Raw genomic sequence first — 22,193 nt, 5'->3', positions numbered from 1 at the left:
ATCAATTTGAGCCATATTTTGAGTGGACGAATGTTGTGTGCGTGCAACGAGTGACACTTGGAATGCGTTCTCTTCCGAGAAAGTTTTTCGAGGCACTTTGAATCACTTAAAATGACTAAGAGATGGATGAGATATGATCATTCAAAGTTAATCTTTTAGTAGTGAAAATTTGTGGAAGAAAAGAAAGTCCCACATTGATTTTGCAAATGAGCATACATAGCTTTATATAGCAAAACACTTATGTAGTGTTCAAATGTGTTACTTATGTATTGCTCCAACACCAACGTGCGCGCACGGGGATTGCAAATCATGGGCTTTCGAGGGGCAAACCGAGGCTTGCGAAGCTTTCGAGCTTACCTGCGTGTGCGACGATTGCGGACACGAACATAGCATAAAAATGGCCTGAATAATCACAGACTAACTTTGCTAATTTAATTTCTACTGGGCTTGAGTTTTAATAATGTTAATTCGTTTTGAATACGGATTATTATAATTGATTTGAATTAATAATATTCATATTCAATTACAGATTTGTTTTATTAACCGATTGATTAATTAACGTGATTTAATTAATTACGTGTGGAGTAGCGCACACGTTTCCCCGAGTCTATATAATATCGCATTAGGCTCCTAAACACAAATCCTACCTCCTCTCTATTCCGGTGATAGTTTCTTACTCCGTTATAGTTCACCGAAGACGATGTTCGTGCAACACCACCGTCTTCTCAAAAATTTCATGTAAGTTCAAATTTAACCAAAAAATATTGAGTCATTAAAAAAAATATGATTTCAAAACAAATGTAAAATCGCAAATAGATATAGGAAAAATAGTTTTTTTTAATAAGGTTTACCCAATACACACATGAAGGGTTGCGGGTCCAAATTAAAAGTGACCACGGTAACTTTCAAAAGAAAATAACTAGCTTGACTATAAGTTTACTGAGAATCACACTTTTATGATTTTTCCGAATGCATCAACTTTTTGGAAGAATCAATTTCCGAATTATTGACTCACCTGCCATTTTTAAAATTAAAATCAATTTTTTATATCACGTAGCCCGTAGGATGTGTATGGAACTCACGACAGAGCATGTCCTCTAAAACCCTAGCAACTGAAAATGCTATTACACAACTCATTAAACTCAACTGTTTACTTGCCGAGTCAACTCGTTCACGCCATTACACTAAAACCCTAAACCTATTTCAACAAATGCATGCATCTCATAACCTCAAACCAGACCATTACTCTCTGTCAACAGCTCTAACTGCATGTGCTAATCATCGTAACATATTGTTTGGAACTCAAGTACATTGTCATTCTATTAAGTCTGGTCTTAAAAAGTTCATTCATGTATCAAACACTTTGCTTTCCTTGTACGCAAAATCAGAAAGGTTGGGATCTGTGAAGAGGATTTTTGAGGGGATTGAGAGCCCGGATGTTTATTCTTGGACGACATTGTTGTCGGCGTGCTCGAAACTTGGGGAAGTTGAGTATGCGTGTAAGGTGTTTGATGAAATGTCTGAGAGAAAAGTGGAAGTGGGGTGTGGTGGGGAAGTGTTTGATGAAATGCCGGAGAGGAATGTGGCGGTTTGGAACGCGGTTATTACTGGGTGTGCGGAGAATGGGTGTAGGGAGATTGCGTTCGGGTTGTTCAGGAGGATGGGAGTGGTGGGTGTGAGGCGTGATAATTATACGTTTGCTAGTGTTTTGTCGTTGTGTTGTAGGGAGATTGAGGGGTTTGGGAGGGGAGTGCATTCGTTGGTGATTAAGACGGGGTATTTAGTTAAATCGTCTGTGGTTAATGCTTTGTTGACAATGTATTTTGATTTTGGAAGTGTTGATGACGCGTATGAAGTTTTTGATGGTGGGGAAGGTGAGGTTTGTGATTGTATTAGTTATAATGCTATGATAGCTGGTTTAGCTGGTGCAGGAAGAGAGGTTGAGGCATTACTTACGTTTAAAGATATGCAAGAAGTAAATTTGAGACCCACGGAATTAACTTTTGTTAGTGTTATGGGGTTGTGTTCATGTGCTAGAATTGCCATACAAGTACATGCACAAGCTATCAAAATTGGCTATGAATATTGTACCTCTGTGAGAAATGCAGCAATGACAATGTACTCTACTTGTGGGGATTTGGACACCGCTCATATGGTTTTTCAGGAAATGCAAGAGAAGGATACAGTATCTTGGAACACCATTATAACAGGCTACGCACAGGGACATTTGGCTGGAGCAGCAATCTTGGCATATATGCAAATGCAGAGTGAAGGGATTCGACCGGATGAGTTCACTGTTGGAAGTCTTTTAGCAAGCACCGAGATGCTGGTCTCTGTGGAAATGATACTAGCTGTTGTATTCAAATACGGACTTTTTTCAAATACCCAAGTGTCCAATGCATTACTTTCTGCATTTTTTAAGTACGGTGAAATAAAGCAGGCCTATGAAGTATTTAATGGCATGTGCCATCGGAATCTCATATCATGGAACTCATTGATATCAGGGCTTCAATTGAATGGCTTCCTAGTGGAGGGTTTAGTCGAATTTACTGAACTGCTGAAATCAGATATGAGTCCAAATGCTTATAGTTTTAGTATCTCCTTGAGCATATGTGCCACCATTTCTGCCTTGAAACATGGTAAACAAATTCATGGGTACATTTTAAAAAATGGGTATTTTCAACAAACATCTTTAGGGAATGCTCTCATTACATTGTATGCAAAATCTGGAGATCTGGATAGGTCTGTGAAAGTGTTCAAAGCAATGAATGAAAAAGACAATATATCATGGAATTCCATGATTTCGGCCTATGCACAGCACGGAGAGGGGATTGAAGCAGCTCGCTGTTTTGAAGTGATGCAGGATTCAGCTGGGATCAAACCAGATAAGGCAACTTTTACTGCTGTTCTTTCAGCTTGTAGTCATGCAGGTCTAGTTGATAATGGCATTCACATTTTCAACTCTATGGTCAATAAGTATGGTTTTGAACCTGGAGTAGATCACTTCTCTTGCATTGTGGACCTGCTTGGTAGAGCTGGTCATCTTGATATTGCAGAAAAACTGATAACAACTAAGCTTATTGACATAGATTCCAATATTTGGTGGACCTTATTTAGTTCTTGTGCAGCTCATGGGAATCTAAGGTTGGGAAGAATCATAGCTGAATGTCTTCTTAAAAAAGAACACAACAATCCAACAGTGTATGTACTTTTGTCAAACATATATGCAGATGCTAGTCAATGGGAAGAGGCAGCTAATATGAGGGAACTGATGAAAACATGTGGAGTGATAAAACAACCAGGCTGCAGTTGGGTCAGGTCCTAAACCATTAGAGCGCTTGTACCTATTACTGACAATAGTTTATACGGAGTAGGTGTACATCTGAGAGCGAGGCTCAGTTTTTGGTTCATGGAATCAGGACAAAGAAAGCTTCTGTATTAAACCATTACAGCGATACGACAGGTGGAGCGTCCTCTATACTTTAGGGTTCTTGAATATTTGGTATAAATAGAGGTGTATATGGTGATAAATTATGAGATTTTGCAACTCTGTAACTTGTACAGTACAGCAATGTGACAGGTGGAGCATCCTCTATACTTTAGGATTCTTGAACATTTGGTAGAAAATTATAGAAGTGTGTACAGTGATAAATTGTGAGATTTGCAATTCTGTAACTTGTACAGTACAGTGTAAATTTGAAGGAATTTAGTAATATCGTATTCTTTTACAATCATCATAGCCACGGCTCTCGCAGGCGTCATCATAAATGTGGAGGGATGAGATCTTCCCAGACGAGGAAATAATCACAGTATTCAGGAAATAATCACAGTATTCGTAGAGCTAGTTTGGTAAATTAAGAAAAAGTTTCGATTTTTATTTTTTTTTAGTTGTGCTTGATTGATGTGTGTGTGTGTGTGTGTTTGTGTGCGTGTTATTGTGGTGATTAGTTTGGTTTTAGGTTAATTTGTGAAATGAGGTTGTTGAGATTGATTCAAGAGTGTTGGTGTTTGTTTTCGGATATGGCTTTAAATACTATTTTTGTGAGGGATGATAGTTTAAAGGAAGTTATTTATAGTTTATTTAGTATGGAAAATGAGCGCGGAAAGTTTAAATGAAGGTGTGACGGTTTTCTGAATTTTTTGGTGTTTTTTTTTGTTTCCTTTCTGAATAGGTGTACTAGCCAATAGAGAATAAAAGATAGCCTACTAATCCGCCACCAGCGTGGAGGAAAAGGATTGTGGAGACACATTGCGTCTTAAAGTTTTCCCTCTTCTCACATGTGTTTTATGAAAGTTTAAATGAATAGGATGACGATTGACGGCGGATTGGCGGGTGAGGTGGCTTTAGGTCTTTATCTGCCTGCTATTATGTTATTACAGCTCATGAATTTCCAACTTAGATGATTATTTATCGATTGACATGGAACAGGTTTTTGGATCATTTCAATTTTCATGATCTCATTTTTATCATTTGATATTTACCAATAAAAACTTTAGGTATTTTCAAGATTACAGGATGATAAGTTGCTTAGCTCTTTAAAGCATCATCATTCATAATTTTCACTCTATTGACTATGAATTCTCGTCTTACAACATTGAAAGCTGCTTATTTGAGGTATAGAGTTGTCTTCAATTACAGGCTAATAGGAAACCTTAGACCCAATAGGGAAGTTTAATTCACAACTTATAATTTATAGCTCTCACTGTTTAATCAGTATTGATTGAGTTCTGGGGCAAGGTGGATGCTAAAAAGACGTGCATGCCTCGCCTCTTTAGACTTAAGGCATGTGTTGGCAAGTTGCACCTTCGTTTAAGTGAGGCACGGTTTTTTCTTCAAAGGAGAGTCTGAATCATAGGAATCATTTATCGAAGATAACATCTGACCAGCTATCAGTTGGAGGCCTAGTTAGATACTCAGAATCAAAGCTTCAAGTGATTCTATAAATTCCTTTGGTCTTATCTCTTCATTTTTTTTCTTTCATTTTATGCTCTCTATGGTATGTTTTAACTTCTGCATGATTTGGTTATTTGAAGTTGATGTTTAAAACAAGTAACAGATATGACACTTGCAGTGGTGACGCTAGAATCATTCTGCTGCAACTTAGAATGATTGTTTGCATCATGTCGTTATGTTTGAATCCATCGTGTGTATCTACCTTTTGCTGTTCGTTCCTTCTGAAATCAATCCACTGAAGACTTATGGCTTGAGTATATATTAAATTTTTGCAATAGTGTGATCTTTTATTCCTTTTTGGCCAATTTTTAGAGTTTATAATTATTGTTTTGTGGATATGCTTTTCGTGAATTCTTTAGTTATTTGGAACTTTACCTGTTGTTATGGATTACTGAGTTGCACTATTGTTCTCAGGAGCGTGAATCAGTTAGATTTGATCAAAGAGGTGGCTCTTCTAGCCTATGTTACTCGGACTCTTCATTTTACCTCCGAGTACCCGTGTCGGACACTCAGACACTTGGACATGGACATTCGGACTCGGACACTTATTTCAAGCCCAAAACATGTATATTTTTCAAAATGTTGCCGAGTCTGATACCTGGACACGTGTCCGTGTCGGACACTTCTAGCCGAGTCCAAGTAACATAGCTTCTAGCAGCCAGTCTATTCCAGCCAATGTCGACTTGGATGTTTTTACAAGCATACCTAGTCGTGAGAGATTTGTTCGGAGTGACAGGCTTCCTGGAGATGTCTTGCTTGCTAGAGAAAGGCTCCTTGAGAGATTAAATGGCATTCAATTAACTGGACAGATGTTTGTAATAAATTTGTGCATTCTTCTTTTCGCTGTTGCTACTATTCACTTTGGATGCAAGTTGATCTGCTTTTGTATGGTAATTCTTGATTTGGTGTTGGTAATTTAATTTGTTATCCTGACTGATTTCTGATGTATTAATTGCTATTATTCACTTTGAATGCATGTTGATCTGCTTTTGCATTGTAGTTCTTGATTTGGATTTTAGTAATTTAAGTTGTTATCCTGACTGGTTTCTGATGTATTAAAGGGCTTGTAGTTTAGGAGCAATAAATCTTTCAATAGGGTGTTGTAGACATATACCTTTCTTTCAAAGCATAAGTACTTCGCTATGTCCAACGATGGTCTGATTTTTAAGACAAAGGCCTATTACCTGTCTTCCACTAGACATCAGAAGAAATTTTAGTTGGACTCGAGGATCCTGCAGATTATAATGGGCATTCAAGGGATTTTTTTTCACTTGAAATTTGAATCCTGAAACATTCTTATGTCAAGTTTTTCATTTCCTTCTCTTTCTCTTTTTGTGGTGCCATCCACATATATTCCTTTGACACACTACTATATTCCATGTTCCATTATGTAATTTAGGTTCCTTCGACCTCCTCTTAGGCTTGTTCATTACAATGGTGTGGTCCACTTGCGAAATTGGAATTACGAATTCTTGTGTCTATTCATAGTAATAAGCTCTTTTCAACCCAAAATGAGGGAGCTTTCTCTAGGGTTTTTGGTTTCTTTGTGTCATTTTCTTGATGCCTTGTTTAGCTTTGCAAACCTATGAGTTTGATTAATTGTAACATCTGATCTTGGTCTTATTATTACACCGTTGAATGTGTTCTTATCATTATTGTTAGAGTGACTTGCTGTATTAAGTGGAAGTAAATGTTTTCACTTAGATATCTTATTTTTTTGAAGTGATCCCAGGGGAAACATAAGAGCCTCATACCTTGACTTGCATAGAAATATGAGGGATATTGAGGAGTGGCACATGTTGGCTAGACTTAACCCATCTACCAGATCTAGCTCTGACATAGGATCATACATAGCATCAGAATCTACAAAATACCGTCCTCCTGGACTTGCTCAAGCTGATTTGGACCATCTGCACATTGAGGTTTTCACCACTACAGAGAAGGGCGATGAAGAAAATATCTCTGGGGCGTCACTCGAGTGTAGCATTTGCCTGGAGATCTTTTTGGAGGGAGCTGAACTTGTGTGCTTTCCTTGTGGGCACAAATACCATTAGTGTTGCTTGTATCCATGGATTCGGGATTGTGGGGACTGCCCTTACTGTGGAGCAGCTATAATTGTTACTGATGATAAAGCTGTAGAATGACCTGAGTATTTTGTCATGGCAATTTTCATATGTCTTGTTTTGTATACTTTCCGGCTTAGATATATAACTTGACTCTATAACGGTGTGAAACTGGAACATAGATCACAGAAGATTAGAGGATTACTCTTGCTGCGCCAACTGCACTGGACCACCACAACGCGTAGTTTGTTTAATTGTCTTTACTTTTGAATTTTGATAAGATTTATGTATATTCGTCATGGTTGTTGCAGATTACAGAGGTAATTCTTTACTTCTTTTTTGGAATCTCAATCTCATTACTAAACCCTTGCTGTTTGGTTATCGGGTTACTGGAGTTATTCAAATGACGCCATTAACTTTCATTGTGATTGCCGGAAGCATGTCAGGGCTCATCCATCCTAGTCTTTATGATGCTTATCAAGTATGAATCTGCTACTCCCAGTTTAACATGCTTGGCAAATTTTCTGTATGTGGAAGTGTCGGTTTCCTGTAAAATATCTTATGGTGGCATTCTTTATGAACTAAAATAAGTCTTGACCTCTTGGGTTACTTGGAAAAGAAAAAGAAGGGTAGTAGTCTTTTGTTCTTTTGCAAAATTACATAGTCATTTATAATCCTTTTGAATTCTCTCTCCCTCTTGATTTACTGTTTTTTGTATTATTTCAACAAGTATTCATGTTACACTATAAATTTTGATTTTTTCCCCAAAAAAGTACTACTTTCAATCCTTAAACGTTACTGACTTGTTAAATGTAAATGGCCAGGTGCAGCACATAAAGCTGGTTTCCTCTACACAGCTGCCAGCTGATGCCGAGGTTTTCGCTTTTGTTACGGTGGGTCTAGTACTCCAAGTCAGGATTGAACATGCACCCACCAGAATACCAGGTCATTTTTTTTAGTTGTACATTCCAAACCAGGATTGAATTTCATATATTTCTTTCACTTAACCAGCTCCTGTTTGTTTTGTTAAGGTTTGTTGACGAGAATTTTACATAGAGTTTGACATAAAACTAGCTCCCTCTCTGCCTGCCCAAGGCTCACATCAAATTTACCCCTTGCTCCGGAGTTTTAAAAAGGAAGGAAAGCAAGTGAAGGGTAAGTAAAGTAGTTTCACTTACTTCCGTAATCGTGCTCCCGAGTTTTTAAAAAGAGCGAAAGCAAGTGTTAATGAATGCAAATTTGACAATCTTTCGCTCCAAAACTTTCACTCCAAAAATGGGATGAAAGTACTTTACCACCTCCTAATCACTTCCTTCCTTCCCGTTAAAAAACTCGGGATGCACTTACTAGAAATACATCATATTGTCTAGGATTTAGCTTTGTTTTAGATACATGCAGGGGCTTTTGAAGCTATGTAATATATAGATAAACAGCTAAATTTTTATAAAAAAAAATCATCAAAAGAGAGTCACTGTGGGTAATCTTGTTGCATGATCCCAGGCTCCTAGTATCTATCATCTAGTTTATGGACATTTATTTATTTTGTCATCCTTCCAAATATTCTTGATAATGAAGTTGTGAATCTGGATATGAATTTTGATGGATCAGTACCCCAAATCTGGCACCGGGATACTTTTGCTGACCAGATGAGGTATTTTCAGGGTCTCTAAGTTTGGTTGTTGCAACAATGCTATTGTTATCCGAAAGTACCCAACGCAGTCTCTGCTACGCGCTAAGGCTTTTGGTACAACGTAAAAGAATTGAGCTTTTCACGAGCTTGATTCATATGGCTTAAACTCCGACTCGACTCGAGCTTGATAATATATTTTCATGTGATGCAATGGATTTGCTTCTATAATTAAGTTTGGCACTTTATTGATCTTAACCCCACAGCTAGGTGCCGATTACTCGATTAGAATTATATTTCTGAGAGGGCTTGTTGGCGATCTCATGTTTTCATTATTGTCTAGCTGCAAAGTAAATTTTGATCTTTGTTAAATTTAGATGAATATTTCTAACACCTTGTAAAATTTTCCAATACTTTTTGGCAGTTACAGAAGAAAAAATTTCTACGATGCCATATTTCCGCCAGGAACATCTTGGATTTTCGATTTCAGATGAATGATTAGTTCTACCGACATTGTATCTCCCTCAAGACTTACAATGGCAGATGCAGCTGCGAGTTTGAACTATACCATGTTTGACCTGTAATTAGGGTAGGTGGGAACCGCGGCAATCGCACTGCTTGTCTCAGATAATCGGAAAATGCGGATCGAATGCGAATTGAAAGTACATGAATCGCAAATTTGTGGTGACTACGGATTTGATTTTTAAATAATCGTAAAAATCGGGTTGAACTGCAAGTATATTATAATGAACTATTTTACTTATCATTTACCGTGCAAGTCGGTGGTTGAACTGCAAGTCAATCTGCACCAAAAGGAAAAGTCGCGGTTGAAAAAATCGCAATTAACCGCAACCGCAATTACGACTAATGTTGGAGATTTAAGAAAACCGCTATATGGTTTGAGGCGGATTTGACCTTGCAACCACCCCAAACCTAACCGTGTACACCTCTCCTGTACCTGAGGTAAGAGTTCAACTGATGGAATATAGTAGTACATAGTCTATCTGATTGGGACTTCTCATCATTTCTGAAGAAAGCAATATTACTCTTCAGGTTTCTTTTTTTTTTGTTAATTTAACTCTTCAGCTCTCCCATTCAAATGAATTTGACCTTTTCTTTTGGTATATATATTATGCCTCCGTCCCCCGTCCCCGTCCCTTTGAATTGTCAGTGTTCGATACGTATTTCAAGACTCTTATCTCGTATAGTTGCATAACTTATTTTGAAAAATTTCCTTTTTTAATAAAAGTTTAAATATTTAATACTTATTCAAAAGAAAAAAAAATTAAAAATAATTTATGTAACTATACTATACAGGAGCCTTAAAATGCGTGTCGAACACTTTATTTCAAATGTTTACGATTTAAAGGTACGTAGGGAATAATATATATTGTTTAGTGTATATTATTTTAGTTTTGATTCTTATTCCGATTGATTGTTAAGTTTGTACATTTATATAATCTTCACCTACTTTAATATTTTATAGACTGAATAAGAAGTGTAATGAAAGTTGATGATCGTATTTTAACAAAGAAGGAAAGTCCAAAGTCAAATACCAATTATATTTTTTTTCATTTTGGTTAAAAATGTGAAATACGTAATGTCTATCTAGTCATGAGTTTTGTCAAATGCGATGATATCAACCGAATTACGGACTTTAGGTGTGATATCTACCAAATTACGGGTTTTAGGTTTATTTTCCTCATTCGATTTGAATTGATTTGAATTGTGTTGGGAATGAGGTTCGACTCTAATAAAAAAAAGTTATTTTCAAAGTATTTTTTTTGTTTCCGGAACAATAGAGCGTGAAATTATCAAATTACTATTTTCTTAATTTTTTTTAGGGAATATTTATTGTGAATGCGGAAACAGTTTAGTATTTTCACTCATTTTTTGTTTTGGAAACAAAAAATTTGCTCTGTAATTAACATTTCTCATTAATTATTATGCAATATTTTTGCTTATTTGTTTGAAATACAAGCTCAAACTTCAAAGTGTTCCCAAGTTTTTTAGAAATTATTAACATAATTAATTAATAGTAAAAATCATCTTGTCCAGGGCTGCATAAAAGTACAAAACCGGACCGGCCTGGACCATTCATGAGCATTAAGTTCGAATTTTTCAGGTTTTCGACCAAGATCATACGGGACAGTGGACTGAGCCGAAATTTTCACATTTTCAATCGACTGGATTACACATGACAACGAACATGATCAAAAACTGTTTTTTTTTATTTTAAAGATCGAGGACCCGTCCCCGGATCAATTATATTACAACAAACCGGATCAAAAATCGATTTTTTTTTATTTTAAAAATCGGGACCGAATCAATTATATTTGGTCCGGGTTTTGAACCGACATCCGATCTAATCGAGCAACAGGTCCGGATCGAAATTCGGCGATATTCATCAATTCAGTCATTTTCGGCTACAACTGAATAGAAGATGGGGATGTCGCTAACTTGATATCATCGACAACATTGACATTACACTTTGGAGAATAATACAGGGTCTTTGGTCTATAACATTTTTAAAAAATCGACAATAAAACTAAATTTTTTAAAATAAAATTAATATTGTTATCCAAATTAGAGCACTTTGGGCCCCACATTATTTCTTGTCTTTGATGTAAACATGAGCTGAAATTGAGACGTTCAAGTGATAACTTTTTAGTTTCTATACGTATCCGGTTTTATTTACAAAAAACAGAGGCAATTAAACAGCAACAGAGACAGGGCATATGCAGATCGGTAGCCACGTGGACGGTTGTGATCTGATTCAATCTGCTGCCGCGTGTTGCTGCATGCTATGTTACACTTTGGAACACGTATTCCACGTGGATGTGATTTAAATTAGGTACAACTATAAAATATTTAAATAATAGAATTAATAATAATTTGAAATAATTTGTGTGGTCCATCTTATTTAAAAAATGAATAAACAAAATAATAACAATTTTAAGCTCCTCCTAAAATTAACTTTGTAAACAAATTAATAAATTATACTTTCAAAAATTATTATAATCATATTTTTATATATGTTCGACCATAACTTAACTCATTTAGCTCTGTATCATTTTAACTCGGTTCGGTCGTTTAACTTAAGATAAAAAAAACAATTTTGATTAAAATTAGATAATTCAAGTGATTAAGAGTTTATCTTCTGTCTTCCCAGGTTATAGGCTCGACCCTCGCTCACCTCGAGATTTTTTTAAAACCGATACTCCCTTTGTACCTTTTTACTTTTCTCGTTTCATACATGAGACAAATTATTAATTTAGGCATAATCTGTAAGAGTATATATATAGTCATGAGTGATCTTTTTTGACCCATATTTATGAGTACTTTAATACGGTGAACTTTTTATATTTTATATTAATACGAAATTAAAGATATTAATTATTAAAAGTGTGCATGAGCAAACGTGATAAAGACAAACGGGAAAAGTATTAAGGGACGGGTCACACTGGGATGTTTACGTTACTATTCGGCACACATTTCTAGACTTCTATAAAATATAGTTTCATAATGTTTTTTCAATTTTTTTTTTGAATAAAAGTTTAAACATAAAACTTTTATTCAAAAAAAAAACAAAAAAATATATTATGAAACTATACTTTAAACGAGCATTAAAAAACGTGCCGAAAAGTAACATAAATAATCCGGTGGGACGGAGGGAGTAATGCTACATGATATCCATTAATCAACCATGTATATACCGCTTAAAGTAGTATCCTGAGTGGGAAAGATGTACTCTGCCCTTAGGAAGATTGTTTCCGTGAATAGCCCGACTTAGCGTAATAAATATATAGTGTGATATGTATATATATATATCCGCAGGATATAATGTTATAAGATGTATTTGTCAAATGAATAATTTTTTATAAATATTTATGTATATAAAGGATATTCAAATATCTTAAATTACAATTTATTAGAGAAAATAAAAACAATTATTGGATTTGGAGGTGAAATGAGAAAGTGTTAAAAGCATAGCAAAGCACTAGAAAAGGGGGGGAGTAATAAGCTGGGCGTTGGCGGCATCCGCATGAAGCGTGAGTTTTGATTTTTGTGTCGTCTTTCATCTTCACCCCCCCTCTTTTCCTCCTATACATACAAATATACTTACATATCTCACTTACATATCCTAAACCGCTTTCGAAGCTCCTTGTTTTTCACACACGCGTCAATGCTCTCTCTCTCTCTCTCTCATACATAATTAAACCCTAATTTACTCCACTCTCTCTCTCTCTCTCTCTCTCTCTCTCTTTCTCTCTCTCGCTCGCTCTCGCTTCACTCTCTCCTGCTTTGCTCTCCGATCGGTAACTCTCTCCTGCATTTCTCTCCTTTTTACTTGTATATTTATGCTGTTTTATGCATTTTTGTTACTTTTTGATAGCGATTATTGCTGTAATTGATGTTTTTTACCGGAATTGTTGTTAATTAGCGATTTTATGTGTTGATTGAAACTTTGAGTTGTTGAGGAGGTGATTTTTGTGATTTGCATTGTGAATTTACTTGATTTTGTGTGATTGTCTGGTTTCGCTTGCGGATCTGTGTAAAACTGTTATGTTATGTACTGTAGAGTAGTGTTGCTGCGATGTTTTGGTGGTGATTTGGTTAGATTTTGTTGATTTCATTGTGTTCGTGCTTGATTTTGTTTTTTTGAACTAGTTATGTCTTTGTATGTGCTTTGATGTTTAGATAACTGTCATTTAGCTTCGTTTAAGTCGGTTTATGGATGTCTTTTTGAGTTTATGAAAAGTTGTTGCTTCGGTTTGATGTTTTCAGTTACAAACCTTTGAAGTTGCAGGAATTCTATTAGTGTAAGAAATACAGTTGGACAGTTGGTAAGTTACTATGTAGTAGCATGAGTTGCACGTCTTAATTGTTTGACATTGTTGTTATGATCTTTCGTGAGAAAACTTAAGGCAACTTGAGCATATTCTGGTAGTTGACTAGACAGGCACACTACACTTACCTACTTGCAGTATTCGGATTAACTGTCATTTGGACTTTTGCGTCTATTTCTACGTTTTCGCTTGTTGGTAGGTAGGCGGTAGTTACTTATTTCTCAGTATTTAGGGAAAGGATAATATGGATAGAGGTAGTTAGACTTCTTTTGCCCGTTATTCAAACAATTGTTTTCACGTGGGTAAACTGATATCGTCTACCGCTCTTTGGAATGTGTAGTCTATTACTCTATTCAGAATCTCATTAAATTAACGTGTTGTTTCCTATCATTAAATGATGAACATTTTGACTTTGTTTGGATTTTTTCGCCTTTTCCGCATCTTTTTCTAGTATATAGTCTTTTCACTTTCTATTTTTGAGACCGGGGTTCCGGTTTTGACTTGCTAAATTTCAAACCAAGTTTTCCTTTTGACTGCTGAGTTAAGAAACGTGTTCAATGTGAAAACATTATTTTTCTGCCATAACCTTTCACATTAACTAAGAAATTGACTTAATTTTCTGTCCAAGAATGCATCCATTTTATGCTTAGCTGTCTGTTTCATAATTTTGTAGTGTGTTTGATATATCGAATAAATTTATTTTGGTGAATCAAATTATTAACATTAGTTCTAGTCAACCATGCTTTCGAATTATTGGGTAATTCTCATCCTTGACTCGTGAATGTAGTTACTTTAGTTACATTAAATAAAGAGATTGGCTTTCTGATCATTCAGTCCATCACTTGATCAGATAAATTCCCATTAATTATTATATCAAGTGTGCGCACTGGTAAAACACAGACATTTGTTTCTATATATAATTAGCCTAGGAATCTAGGTTTCTTGATCTACCTTGGGTTTCTTATTTGCAGCATTCTTTGTTTTTTGTTTTCCTAATTCAGTATGAATTCTTTGCTACTATTATTTCACTAAATATGCCATTTTGGATTATCTATCTTTCTTGTGATTAGAATTTCACTTAAACTAACTCATTTTGTTTGAGTTAAACTAACTCATTTTGTTTGAGTTTTAGGCTTCTTTGTACTCTCTCAGAAGGCGGTACATTTACAAATCATCATTTAATCTCACTCACTGTCAAACTTCTGCTACAGTGATGGCTAGTGAAACTCTTGCAAATCCAACCAATGGAAGTGTTGTTACAAGTCCTAATCCACAGAGGACTTATCAAGTTGTTGTTGCTGCAGCCCATAATATGGGAATTGGCAAGGATGGTAGTTTGCCCTGGAAGTTACCTTCTGACCTCAAATTTTTCAAGGATGTCACCCTGACTACATCAGATCCTTTGAAAAGAAATGCTGTCATTATGGGTAGAAAAACATGGGAAAGCATTCCGCTCCAGCATCGCCCTCTGCCTGGACGCCTTAATGTTGTTCTGACTCGTTCAGGGAGCTTTGACATTGCAACTGCCGAAAATGTTGTAATATGTGGAAGCATGCTTTCTGCTCTGGAATTATTAGCAGAATCTCCTTATTGTGTTTCGATTGAAAAGGTGTTTATCATTGGGGGTGGCCAGATATATAGGTGACTACACTTTGTTGTTTATTCCTTTATTATTTATTAAGGAGATTTCCTTTCAACATATGTGATGTATTGTTTTATTGATGCAGGGAAGCTCTCAATGCTCCTGGATGTGATGCAGTCCACATCACCGAAATCGAAGAACACATCGAATGTGATACCTTCATCCCTCCGATCAATGAATCTGTTTTCCAGCCATGGTACTCATCATTCCCAGTGGTGGAAAACAACATCCGTTACTGTTTTACAACTTATGTCCGTGTGAGGAATTCTGGTGTGGAGCTTACAAGTGAGGCCAATGATCAGCTGTCTGATGGTAACTTAGATTCTGGTAAGTTTGAAATTCAGAGGTTCTCTTTCCTCCCAAAGCCAGTTTATGAGAAACATGAGGAGTATTTGTATCTGAGACTGGTTGAGAATATCATTTCAAATGGCGTGGAAAAGAATGACAGGACACGAACTGGTACCGTGTCTATATTTGGTTGCCAGGTAACGGTAGCTCATACTAAAGATAAATGCCTTCTGTCTTATACTAAGCTTTAAGAAATAATGTCATATGTCTGGGCTGATGTGTTATATGATTCTCCTTTTACTTGTTTACAGATGCGGTTCAATTTGCGCAAATCTTTTCCACTCCTTACAACCAAGGCATGTCTGTGCTATTTTTTCTTTTTCTTTTTCAAGTTAATGAGTTTTTAGATTGAGATTCAGTTTGTGACTGGACAGAAAGTTTTTTGGAGAGGAGTTGTTGAAGAACTGCTGTGGTTCATCAGTGGTTCAACGAATGCGAAGGTAATAATATCAATTTTGCAGGATGCAAAATTTATTGTTTTGGTTATTAGTGTTAAGTTCTAATTATATTTATTACTGCTGCATGCTTAAGGTAATACTCACACTAGAAGGTAGTATTTAGTATCAAGGTCATGTCTTTTTTCTCGAGCATTACTTGAACAGTCTGTTTTCAAATATGTAGATGTGTCAAATATACATATGAGTTCTGCTTAATAAGTTCCAGCTTAAGATTATTTTACAGTTAATCTGATGTTGTATACAGTTTCTTAAGGAGAAGGGCGTTAATATTTGGGAGGAAAATGGATCCAGGGAATATCTTGACAGGTAGTTGGTTGTTTCATGGTTCAGATACAGGCTACTTCTTATGAGTTTCTTTTATGATAATATAGTTTTATTGCTTCCCAGTATTGGTTTGGCGGATAGAGAAGAAGGTGACTTGGGGCCTGTATATGGTTTCCAGTGGAGGCACTTTGGTGCGAGGTGTGATCTCCTTTCCTGTAGCCTAGCTATTGGTTACTAGAATTTAATGCAGAAGTTTAGCTTGTTTGTTGACCTGTAGAACTTGTCATATACAGGTACACTGATATGCACGCTGACTACACTGGACAAGGATTTGATCAGTTGCTGGATGTTATTTCAAAGATAAAAAATAATCCTGATGACAGGAGAATTATCCTTTCAGCTTGGAATCCATCTGATCTCAAGCTAATGGCACTCCCACCCTGCCACATGTTTGCCCAGGTTATTGTTTCGACAATCTCTAAATGTTAATATTTTATACAGTCCTTTATGTGTTTTAATTTTTATTTCTTTTCATTTAGTTCTATGTAGCAAATGGCGAGTTATCATGTCAAATGTATCAGCGCTCTGCTGATATGGGTCTTGGCGTTCCATTTAACATCGCGTCCTATGCACTCCTAACATGCATGATTGCTCATGTTTGTGGTATGCACTTCGGCACCAACTGGCTAGCTTTGTTATTGCATTAATTGTTGTACCACTGTTTGTTTCTTGTTGCAAATTATATACCGTGATGCTTCTAATGCTAGAGAGCTATCATTTTCTCTAATCAACTCTAAAAAAATTATTTTCCACGTGGATCGATCCGCTGACTAGGCACAATTGATTTCTTGATTTGTGGGTTTTCTTAGAAGTATTTACAAAAAAAATCCCTGTATCTTCCGTGCAGATCTTGTGCCCGGAGATTTTGTTCATACCATTGGGGATGCTCATGTCTACTGTAACCATATAAGACCTCTTCAAGACCAGCTCCAGAAACAGCCTAAGCCATTTCCAGTAAGTATCAAGTAAAAAGATATGAACCGTAATCTGCAAAAAGGCGCCTATGTATTATGAAGTGGATTTGGTCATCCTTTTTGTATTCTAGCTTCCTATCCAGTATGGAACTAAAGTTTGTATTAATGTTTAGGTCTTGAAGATCAATTCTGAGAAGAGGGACATAGACTCTTTTGAGAGTGCTGATTTCAAACTCATTGGCTATGATCCCCACCAGAAAATCGCAATGAAAATGGCAGTATAACATGATGACTATCCAAATGTTTGGACTCTAACCTGCCTATATGCAGTTGTTTTTCAGGCAAGTAAGCTATCTGATTATGTGGCAATCATCTAATGTCAAGTATGTCTATTAATTGCAACTTGTCATGCGAAAAGGTCTATGAATGAGTCAGGGTACACGATTCAGAATTCAGAAATTTTCCATAATTTTCCATTTTATTGTTTTTTTTTTTGTAATGACTACTCTGCAAAAATTAACATAAGCCTCAGTATTGTAAAACCGTCACAGCAAAAGATATGAAACAATCATCTGCTGTTGACATAAGTTCTTTTAGTGTCATTGTCAAAATTCAAATCTTATTATCTCTTTTTAAGTGCCCTAACATAACTTTGTTACTGTACTGTATCTGCTTGTCCTTAAATTTTGGGTTGTAAAAATGTCCTTGCCTGTACTGTAGAGTATTGTTGTAGTATCTGAACCTTTTGGTAATGAGATGCAGTGTCCTCATTTCCATTGTATATATAATTATCTTATTGCCCAAATAGAAAATGAACTCAAGGACTGAACGTGTTTATTCTTTGTGATCAGGAACAGCTACTGGGAGCTTTTGCAGTGATCTCTATCATGACATAATACAAAAAGAAATTATCTGATGAAATATAGTTAAAGTCATATGTAGGAAATGAAAATCCTTTAGGTCCACAGACAGATCAGTGGTTCTAAGGTGATTTAGATGTTTTTATCCGACTTTCTGGTTTGGTTTTTTCCCCGGATATTTTAGTTTATATTCGTGTTTTGTCCCCCCTCGCCAGGATTGTTCAACTTGGATGATGACTTTCTGTTGAATGGTGTAAGGGTTTATGATTTTTCTTTAATTTTAACTGTCTTTAAAGTAAATTTGTTTTGGCTCTAGTTGTTTACAAGCCTTTTATCAGTTCATCGGTCATGCCAATTAATTTTCTTTGGTCTAGAATTGTGTTTATTTTGTAGACACAATTCTGTTGCTTTCTGTGAGATGGCTTCTCATGTCTATTGCTTCCCATTTTCTAGTCTTTCCACTGACCTTTGAAAAATCTTGCACCTAACCTCTGCAAGGAATTAGAATTTAGGAATATATCCAACCCTTGACCTCATCTTGCACCATGAAAGTAGGAGTAGCTTAATCCGATTCATATAGGAGTCAACATTGCCCGCCTCCTGATTCTCCTTCATGAATTTTCTGTTTTCCAAATATATATTCACTTCGCGTAGCCCTCCCACCAGGATCCGTATTTAATTAAATTATCAAGTATTATCTCTCATATTAGCATTATCAAATTATCTTTATATCGTTGTTAAATATTTGTCTTAGCCCTCCCATTTGTATCAATATTAGCATCTCAGTTCCCTTGAAATCTATTTTAGCTTTAGCATCATTGAATTCTAGACATACTAGTAAATAAAACATCCTTGTGTTGTCCAATACATTTACTTTTTCCTATCCTCTTGTCAGTTTTAAACTAAAGCTACTGAACTTTTCACTATATATCATTTACCCAGTACTCCTTGATAAAAAGCCCTGCAAACCTGCAATTATCTTTTCATTCAATTTACCATGTTTTCCGTTGTTTCTAGAACTCTACTATGATCTTTTAAATAATAATACTAGCAAAACTCTGGTGGAGTTCCTTTATGCATTCTAAAATCAAATCTTTGAAATTTTCAATATTCAGTTGTCAATTTGCATTATGCCACTAATCTTTATAAAAAGAATGTGGAATATATAGCCATTCCTCATATTATGCCCACAATATTACCAGTCTCTCTGGATTTCCACTGTCTTTCACATATATGAATCTCTGATCTACTATTACAAATAGGTTTTATTCCGGGAAGAGTAGTGCTAGGTGTACAGAATTTTGTACAAAAAAATTGTACAAAAATGACATGACACTTGATGTGAGGTGTTTTTAATTGGTGATATTGATGTAAATGCAGATGGGTCATTCCAATTAAAATTCATCACATGTCATTATGTAAAAAATTCTGTATACCAAGCATTTTCCTTCCGGAAATATTATGAAACAATTTTCATTTGGCATCTTACAAGTTGCTGCTGAACCCATTCATGATTATCTCCATCTTTAAACTTGTGATTTTTTCGGTTATATGTCTAGAAATGCTTTTTTTAAAGAATTAAGTGTCAGCTTGTTATACGTTATGCCACGCGTTTGATATCCTTTAAAAATAATCTCTACGAGAAGAGCACGGATTTCTCGGATCTTTGATGCGGAGAGTTGTGCACTGAGTACAACTTTAGTTTCATTCATCAAATTACTAGTAAGGTTTGTTGCATGCATCTCTATACAACTTAAAACCAGTGAGACTATAAAATTCTCATTGATTTTAGTGCTTAAACTGTACAGCGTCCATGCCATTGTAGTAGCATGATTTAGATAATTAAGCTAACTATAACTACATAATTCTATGAAAAAGAAAAAGAGGCATCTCTGATCTACCTCTTGATCTTTCTCTTTTCCGCTCATCATCTAAGCTCCATAAGTTACAATAGATGAGAATTCTTCCCTCAGAGATCTCTGTTGTCGAGCAATAAACGCTTCGACTGTATGCCTGAACTCTTCGCCACTCATTTCATCCTCTGCATAACATTTACGACTGAAGTTCTGTCCCCAAGTCTCGTGCTCTGGTGTTTTTCTGATCACTGCATAATCAGTTCTTTCACTGTATTTTTCGCTTTTCCTACCATTTTCTGTCACAGTTCGCCTTAGTCTCCTGCAAGAATCTTGAGGCTGGTGTTTCATGAAATTCTCCGAGTGGCTCCTAAGCATCGTTCTATCTTCAAAACTACACAAATCTAACACAGGTTCTTCTTTGTCACCTTTCACCTGTTTCTTCCCCTGCCTTTTCCTCTGTTTCTTGACTCCGTCGACTTGATCAATACCAATTTTGTTCTCACACCCCTCAACATACTCATTACAGAACTCAATGACAGGGTTAAAGTTTTTGGTTTCCTGAGCTGAAAGCTGTCCAGATTTCAAGAAAAGAACGACGACAATTGCATTTCCAAGGATGAAGAGGAAGCCAGGGCTAAAGATAGTGATCGAGAGACCGCGTAGACAGTCACTGGATACCTTGAAAGCCAATGGCAAATGAGCTGAGATCCTTGTTACAATGAATAGAAATATGCAGACCTCCATGAACCTGAACAAAGTTGTGATCTTTTGAAGTCTGTTGTACCTCAAGATTGCATTGGCCTTTTCCACTTTGATATCAAAGCAATCCATTTTTTGTTGTTATGTTTGAGTTGGAGTCTCAAAATTTGAAATGGAAGTGAGGATTTTAGAATGGTGTCACTCAATGGAGAATTGGTTTATGATCAAAAAGTTGTCAAATAGAGAGTTTGGAGTAGTGTTTGGAGTGAACATAAACATAGTAAGCAAAGAAAAGAAGAAGTTTTTTTTTTCTCTTATTTTCTTTGGCTTTGGAGTGAGCTATGCTTGAGAGGCTAGCCTTGTATTTATAGCCTAAAAAAATGATTTTGTATGTTATTCTCCCTCCACTTGCTTCCTTTAGACTTTTGATGGGACAATTTTTGTTACAATTATATTTAAATATATGCGATCAAAATGAACATCTAGGACACCATTTGATTAGGATACATGTCACGAGACTGTCCGAAGACATGCCTATAGGTATGCTTTATGCCAAAAGGCATACCCAAAGGTATGCTTTATGCCAAAAGGCATACCCAAATGGTATGCAATTTATCAATTAAATATAATAAAAATTAATAAATAATTATTATACTAATATACAGTGAACTTTAATTTAAAATTAAAGTTAGTTGATAGTAACAACTAAATACCATAATAATACATATTTACATTAGTAACTTTTTAGATATTAAAATATATGTAAATATTTTAAAATTATATTTGTTATTTACGGATATTTCTAATATTAAAATAATTATTAAAAAATAAAAAAATTAGTAAAAAGGCATGCCGAATTATGAAAAGACATGTCTGACTAATTGACGTCATGACATATCCATCTTGGCATGCTCATGCCGCTGTGACATGCACCATACCATTGATTAAGCTAACATCAAAGAATTATAAAGAGTATATATGAAGTTCAAGGGGCTCAAAAACTATAACAAAAAAAATCAATTTTTCCTTTTCATATCAAGAATTATTTATTTGATTTATTCAAAAAAAAGTATATTTATTTGATGTTGATGAAAAATGAATGAATGGGTCCGTAAGGGTTGACTCAGTTGGTTAAAAAGAGGATTAATATACTCTTGGTCTAATGTTCGAATCCTATAGGAGGAGAATTTATGGTTATATTTTCTGAGTCAGAGTTTATCGCTTAAATACGGTTTACCTTGTTTCACGTGATTTGCAGGCTATTGCGTGAACCCGTGGGATTTACCCAATATGCACCCGAAAGGTAGCGGCTGTGGATTTACTACGATAAAAAAATTAATTAATTAATAAATGGGTTATCCGAAACTTGAAAGTTAATGAATTCCAAGCAGTCTCCGAAATCTTGTGGATAAGCGGTGAGAATTGAACCCATAAACTGTTCGAGAAAAAATAAGGTCTTATCATCTGAATCGCGTTCGTAGGTTCTTAATTATTTAACTTTGATAAAATAATTAAATTTGAATTGCTTACTGAATTATCACCACAAAATTTCTTACTATCACGCTCAAATCTTCTTAATTAAGTATATAATTCACGTA

General features: G+C 35.6%; 4 protein-coding genes across 6 annotated transcripts; 3 read left to right on the top strand and 1 right to left on the bottom strand.

The window, feature by feature from the left end:
• Positions 1-1,036: 1,036 nt before the first annotated feature.
• On the top strand, positions 1,037-3,751 carry LOC141683031 (pentatricopeptide repeat-containing protein At3g49740-like). Its single transcript, XM_074487720.1, has one exon. It carries the CDS (start codon positions 1,091-1,093, stop codon positions 3,323-3,325), a length of 2,235 nt encoding a protein of 744 aa, XP_074343821.1. The 5' UTR covers positions 1,037-1,090; the 3' UTR covers positions 3,326-3,751.
• A 2,229-nt stretch (positions 3,752-5,980) lies between these two features.
• On the top strand, positions 5,981-9,763 carry LOC141684750 (diaminopimelate decarboxylase 2, chloroplastic-like). The gene is made up of 4 exons (XM_074489856.1): positions 5,981-7,498; positions 7,842-7,962; positions 8,049-8,172; positions 9,069-9,763. The coding sequence occupies exons 1-3, from the start codon at positions 7,316-7,318 to the stop codon at positions 8,078-8,080; spliced, it is 336 nt and encodes a 111-aa protein (XP_074345957.1). The 5' UTR covers positions 5,981-7,315; the 3' UTR covers positions 8,081-8,172; positions 9,069-9,763.
• A 2,883-nt stretch (positions 9,764-12,646) lies between these two features.
• LOC141683339 (bifunctional dihydrofolate reductase-thymidylate synthase-like) lies at positions 12,647-20,872 on the top strand. 3 transcript variants are annotated; one of them, XM_074488037.1, is made up of 12 exons: positions 12,647-12,963; positions 14,706-15,135; positions 15,222-15,621; positions 15,736-15,780; positions 15,859-15,924; positions 16,187-16,248; positions 16,330-16,404; positions 16,500-16,665; positions 16,746-16,869; positions 17,114-17,220; positions 17,354-17,521; positions 18,032-20,872. In XM_074488037.1, the coding sequence occupies exons 2-11, from the start codon at positions 14,708-14,710 to the stop codon at positions 17,462-17,464; spliced, it is 1,584 nt and encodes a 527-aa protein (XP_074344138.1). In that variant the 5' UTR covers positions 12,647-12,963; positions 14,706-14,707; the 3' UTR covers positions 17,465-17,521; positions 18,032-20,872. The 3 variants fall into 3 exon arrangements, with proteins under 3 accessions (XP_074344138.1, XP_074344139.1, XP_074344137.1); XM_074488038.1 differs by having other exon boundaries at positions 14,627-15,135; positions 18,038-20,872; XM_074488036.1 differs by having other exon boundaries at positions 14,627-15,135.
• Positions 19,972-20,727, bottom strand: LOC141683763 (uncharacterized). Its single transcript, XM_074488517.1, has one exon. It carries the CDS (start codon positions 20,725-20,727, stop codon positions 19,972-19,974), a length of 756 nt encoding a protein of 251 aa, XP_074344618.1.
• Positions 20,873-22,193: the final 1,321 nt, after the last annotated feature.

Source organism: Apium graveolens, chromosome 9 (genome assembly GCF_009905375.1).
Source record: "Apium graveolens cultivar Ventura chromosome 9, ASM990537v1, whole genome shotgun sequence".
NCBI lineage: Eukaryota > Viridiplantae > Streptophyta > Magnoliopsida > Apiales > Apiaceae > Apium > Apium graveolens.
The sequence above is the reverse complement of the archived record's forward strand: the minus strand, read 5'-3'. Positions and strand labels throughout refer to the sequence as shown.

Coding starts and splice junctions, on each gene's coding strand:
- LOC141683031 (XM_074487720.1), top strand. CDS start 1,091: ATGTCCTCTAAAACCCTAGCAACTGAAAATGCTATTACACAACTCATT.
- LOC141684750 (XM_074489856.1), top strand. CDS start 7,316: ATGGTTGTTGCAGATTACAGAGGTAATTCTTTACTTCTTTTTTGGAAT. Junction 7,499..7,841: donor GTCTTTATGATGCTTATCAA/GTATGAATCTGC, acceptor GTAAATGGCCAG/GTGCAGCACATAAAGCTGGT. Junction 7,963..8,048: donor TGCACCCACCAGAATACCAG/GTCATTTTTTTT, acceptor TGTTTTGTTAAG/GTTTGTTGACGAGAATTTTA.
- LOC141683339 (XM_074488037.1), top strand. CDS start 14,708: ATGGCTAGTGAAACTCTTGCAAATCCAACCAATGGAAGTGTTGTTACA. Junction 16,870..17,113: donor CATGATTGCTCATGTTTGTG/GTATGCACTTCG, acceptor TCTTCCGTGCAG/ATCTTGTGCCCGGAGATTTT. Junction 17,221..17,353: donor AACAGCCTAAGCCATTTCCA/GTAAGTATCAAG, acceptor ATTAATGTTTAG/GTCTTGAAGATCAATTCTGA.
- LOC141683763 (XM_074488517.1), bottom strand. CDS start 20,727: ATGGATTGCTTTGATATCAAAGTGGAAAAGGCCAATGCAATCTTGAGG.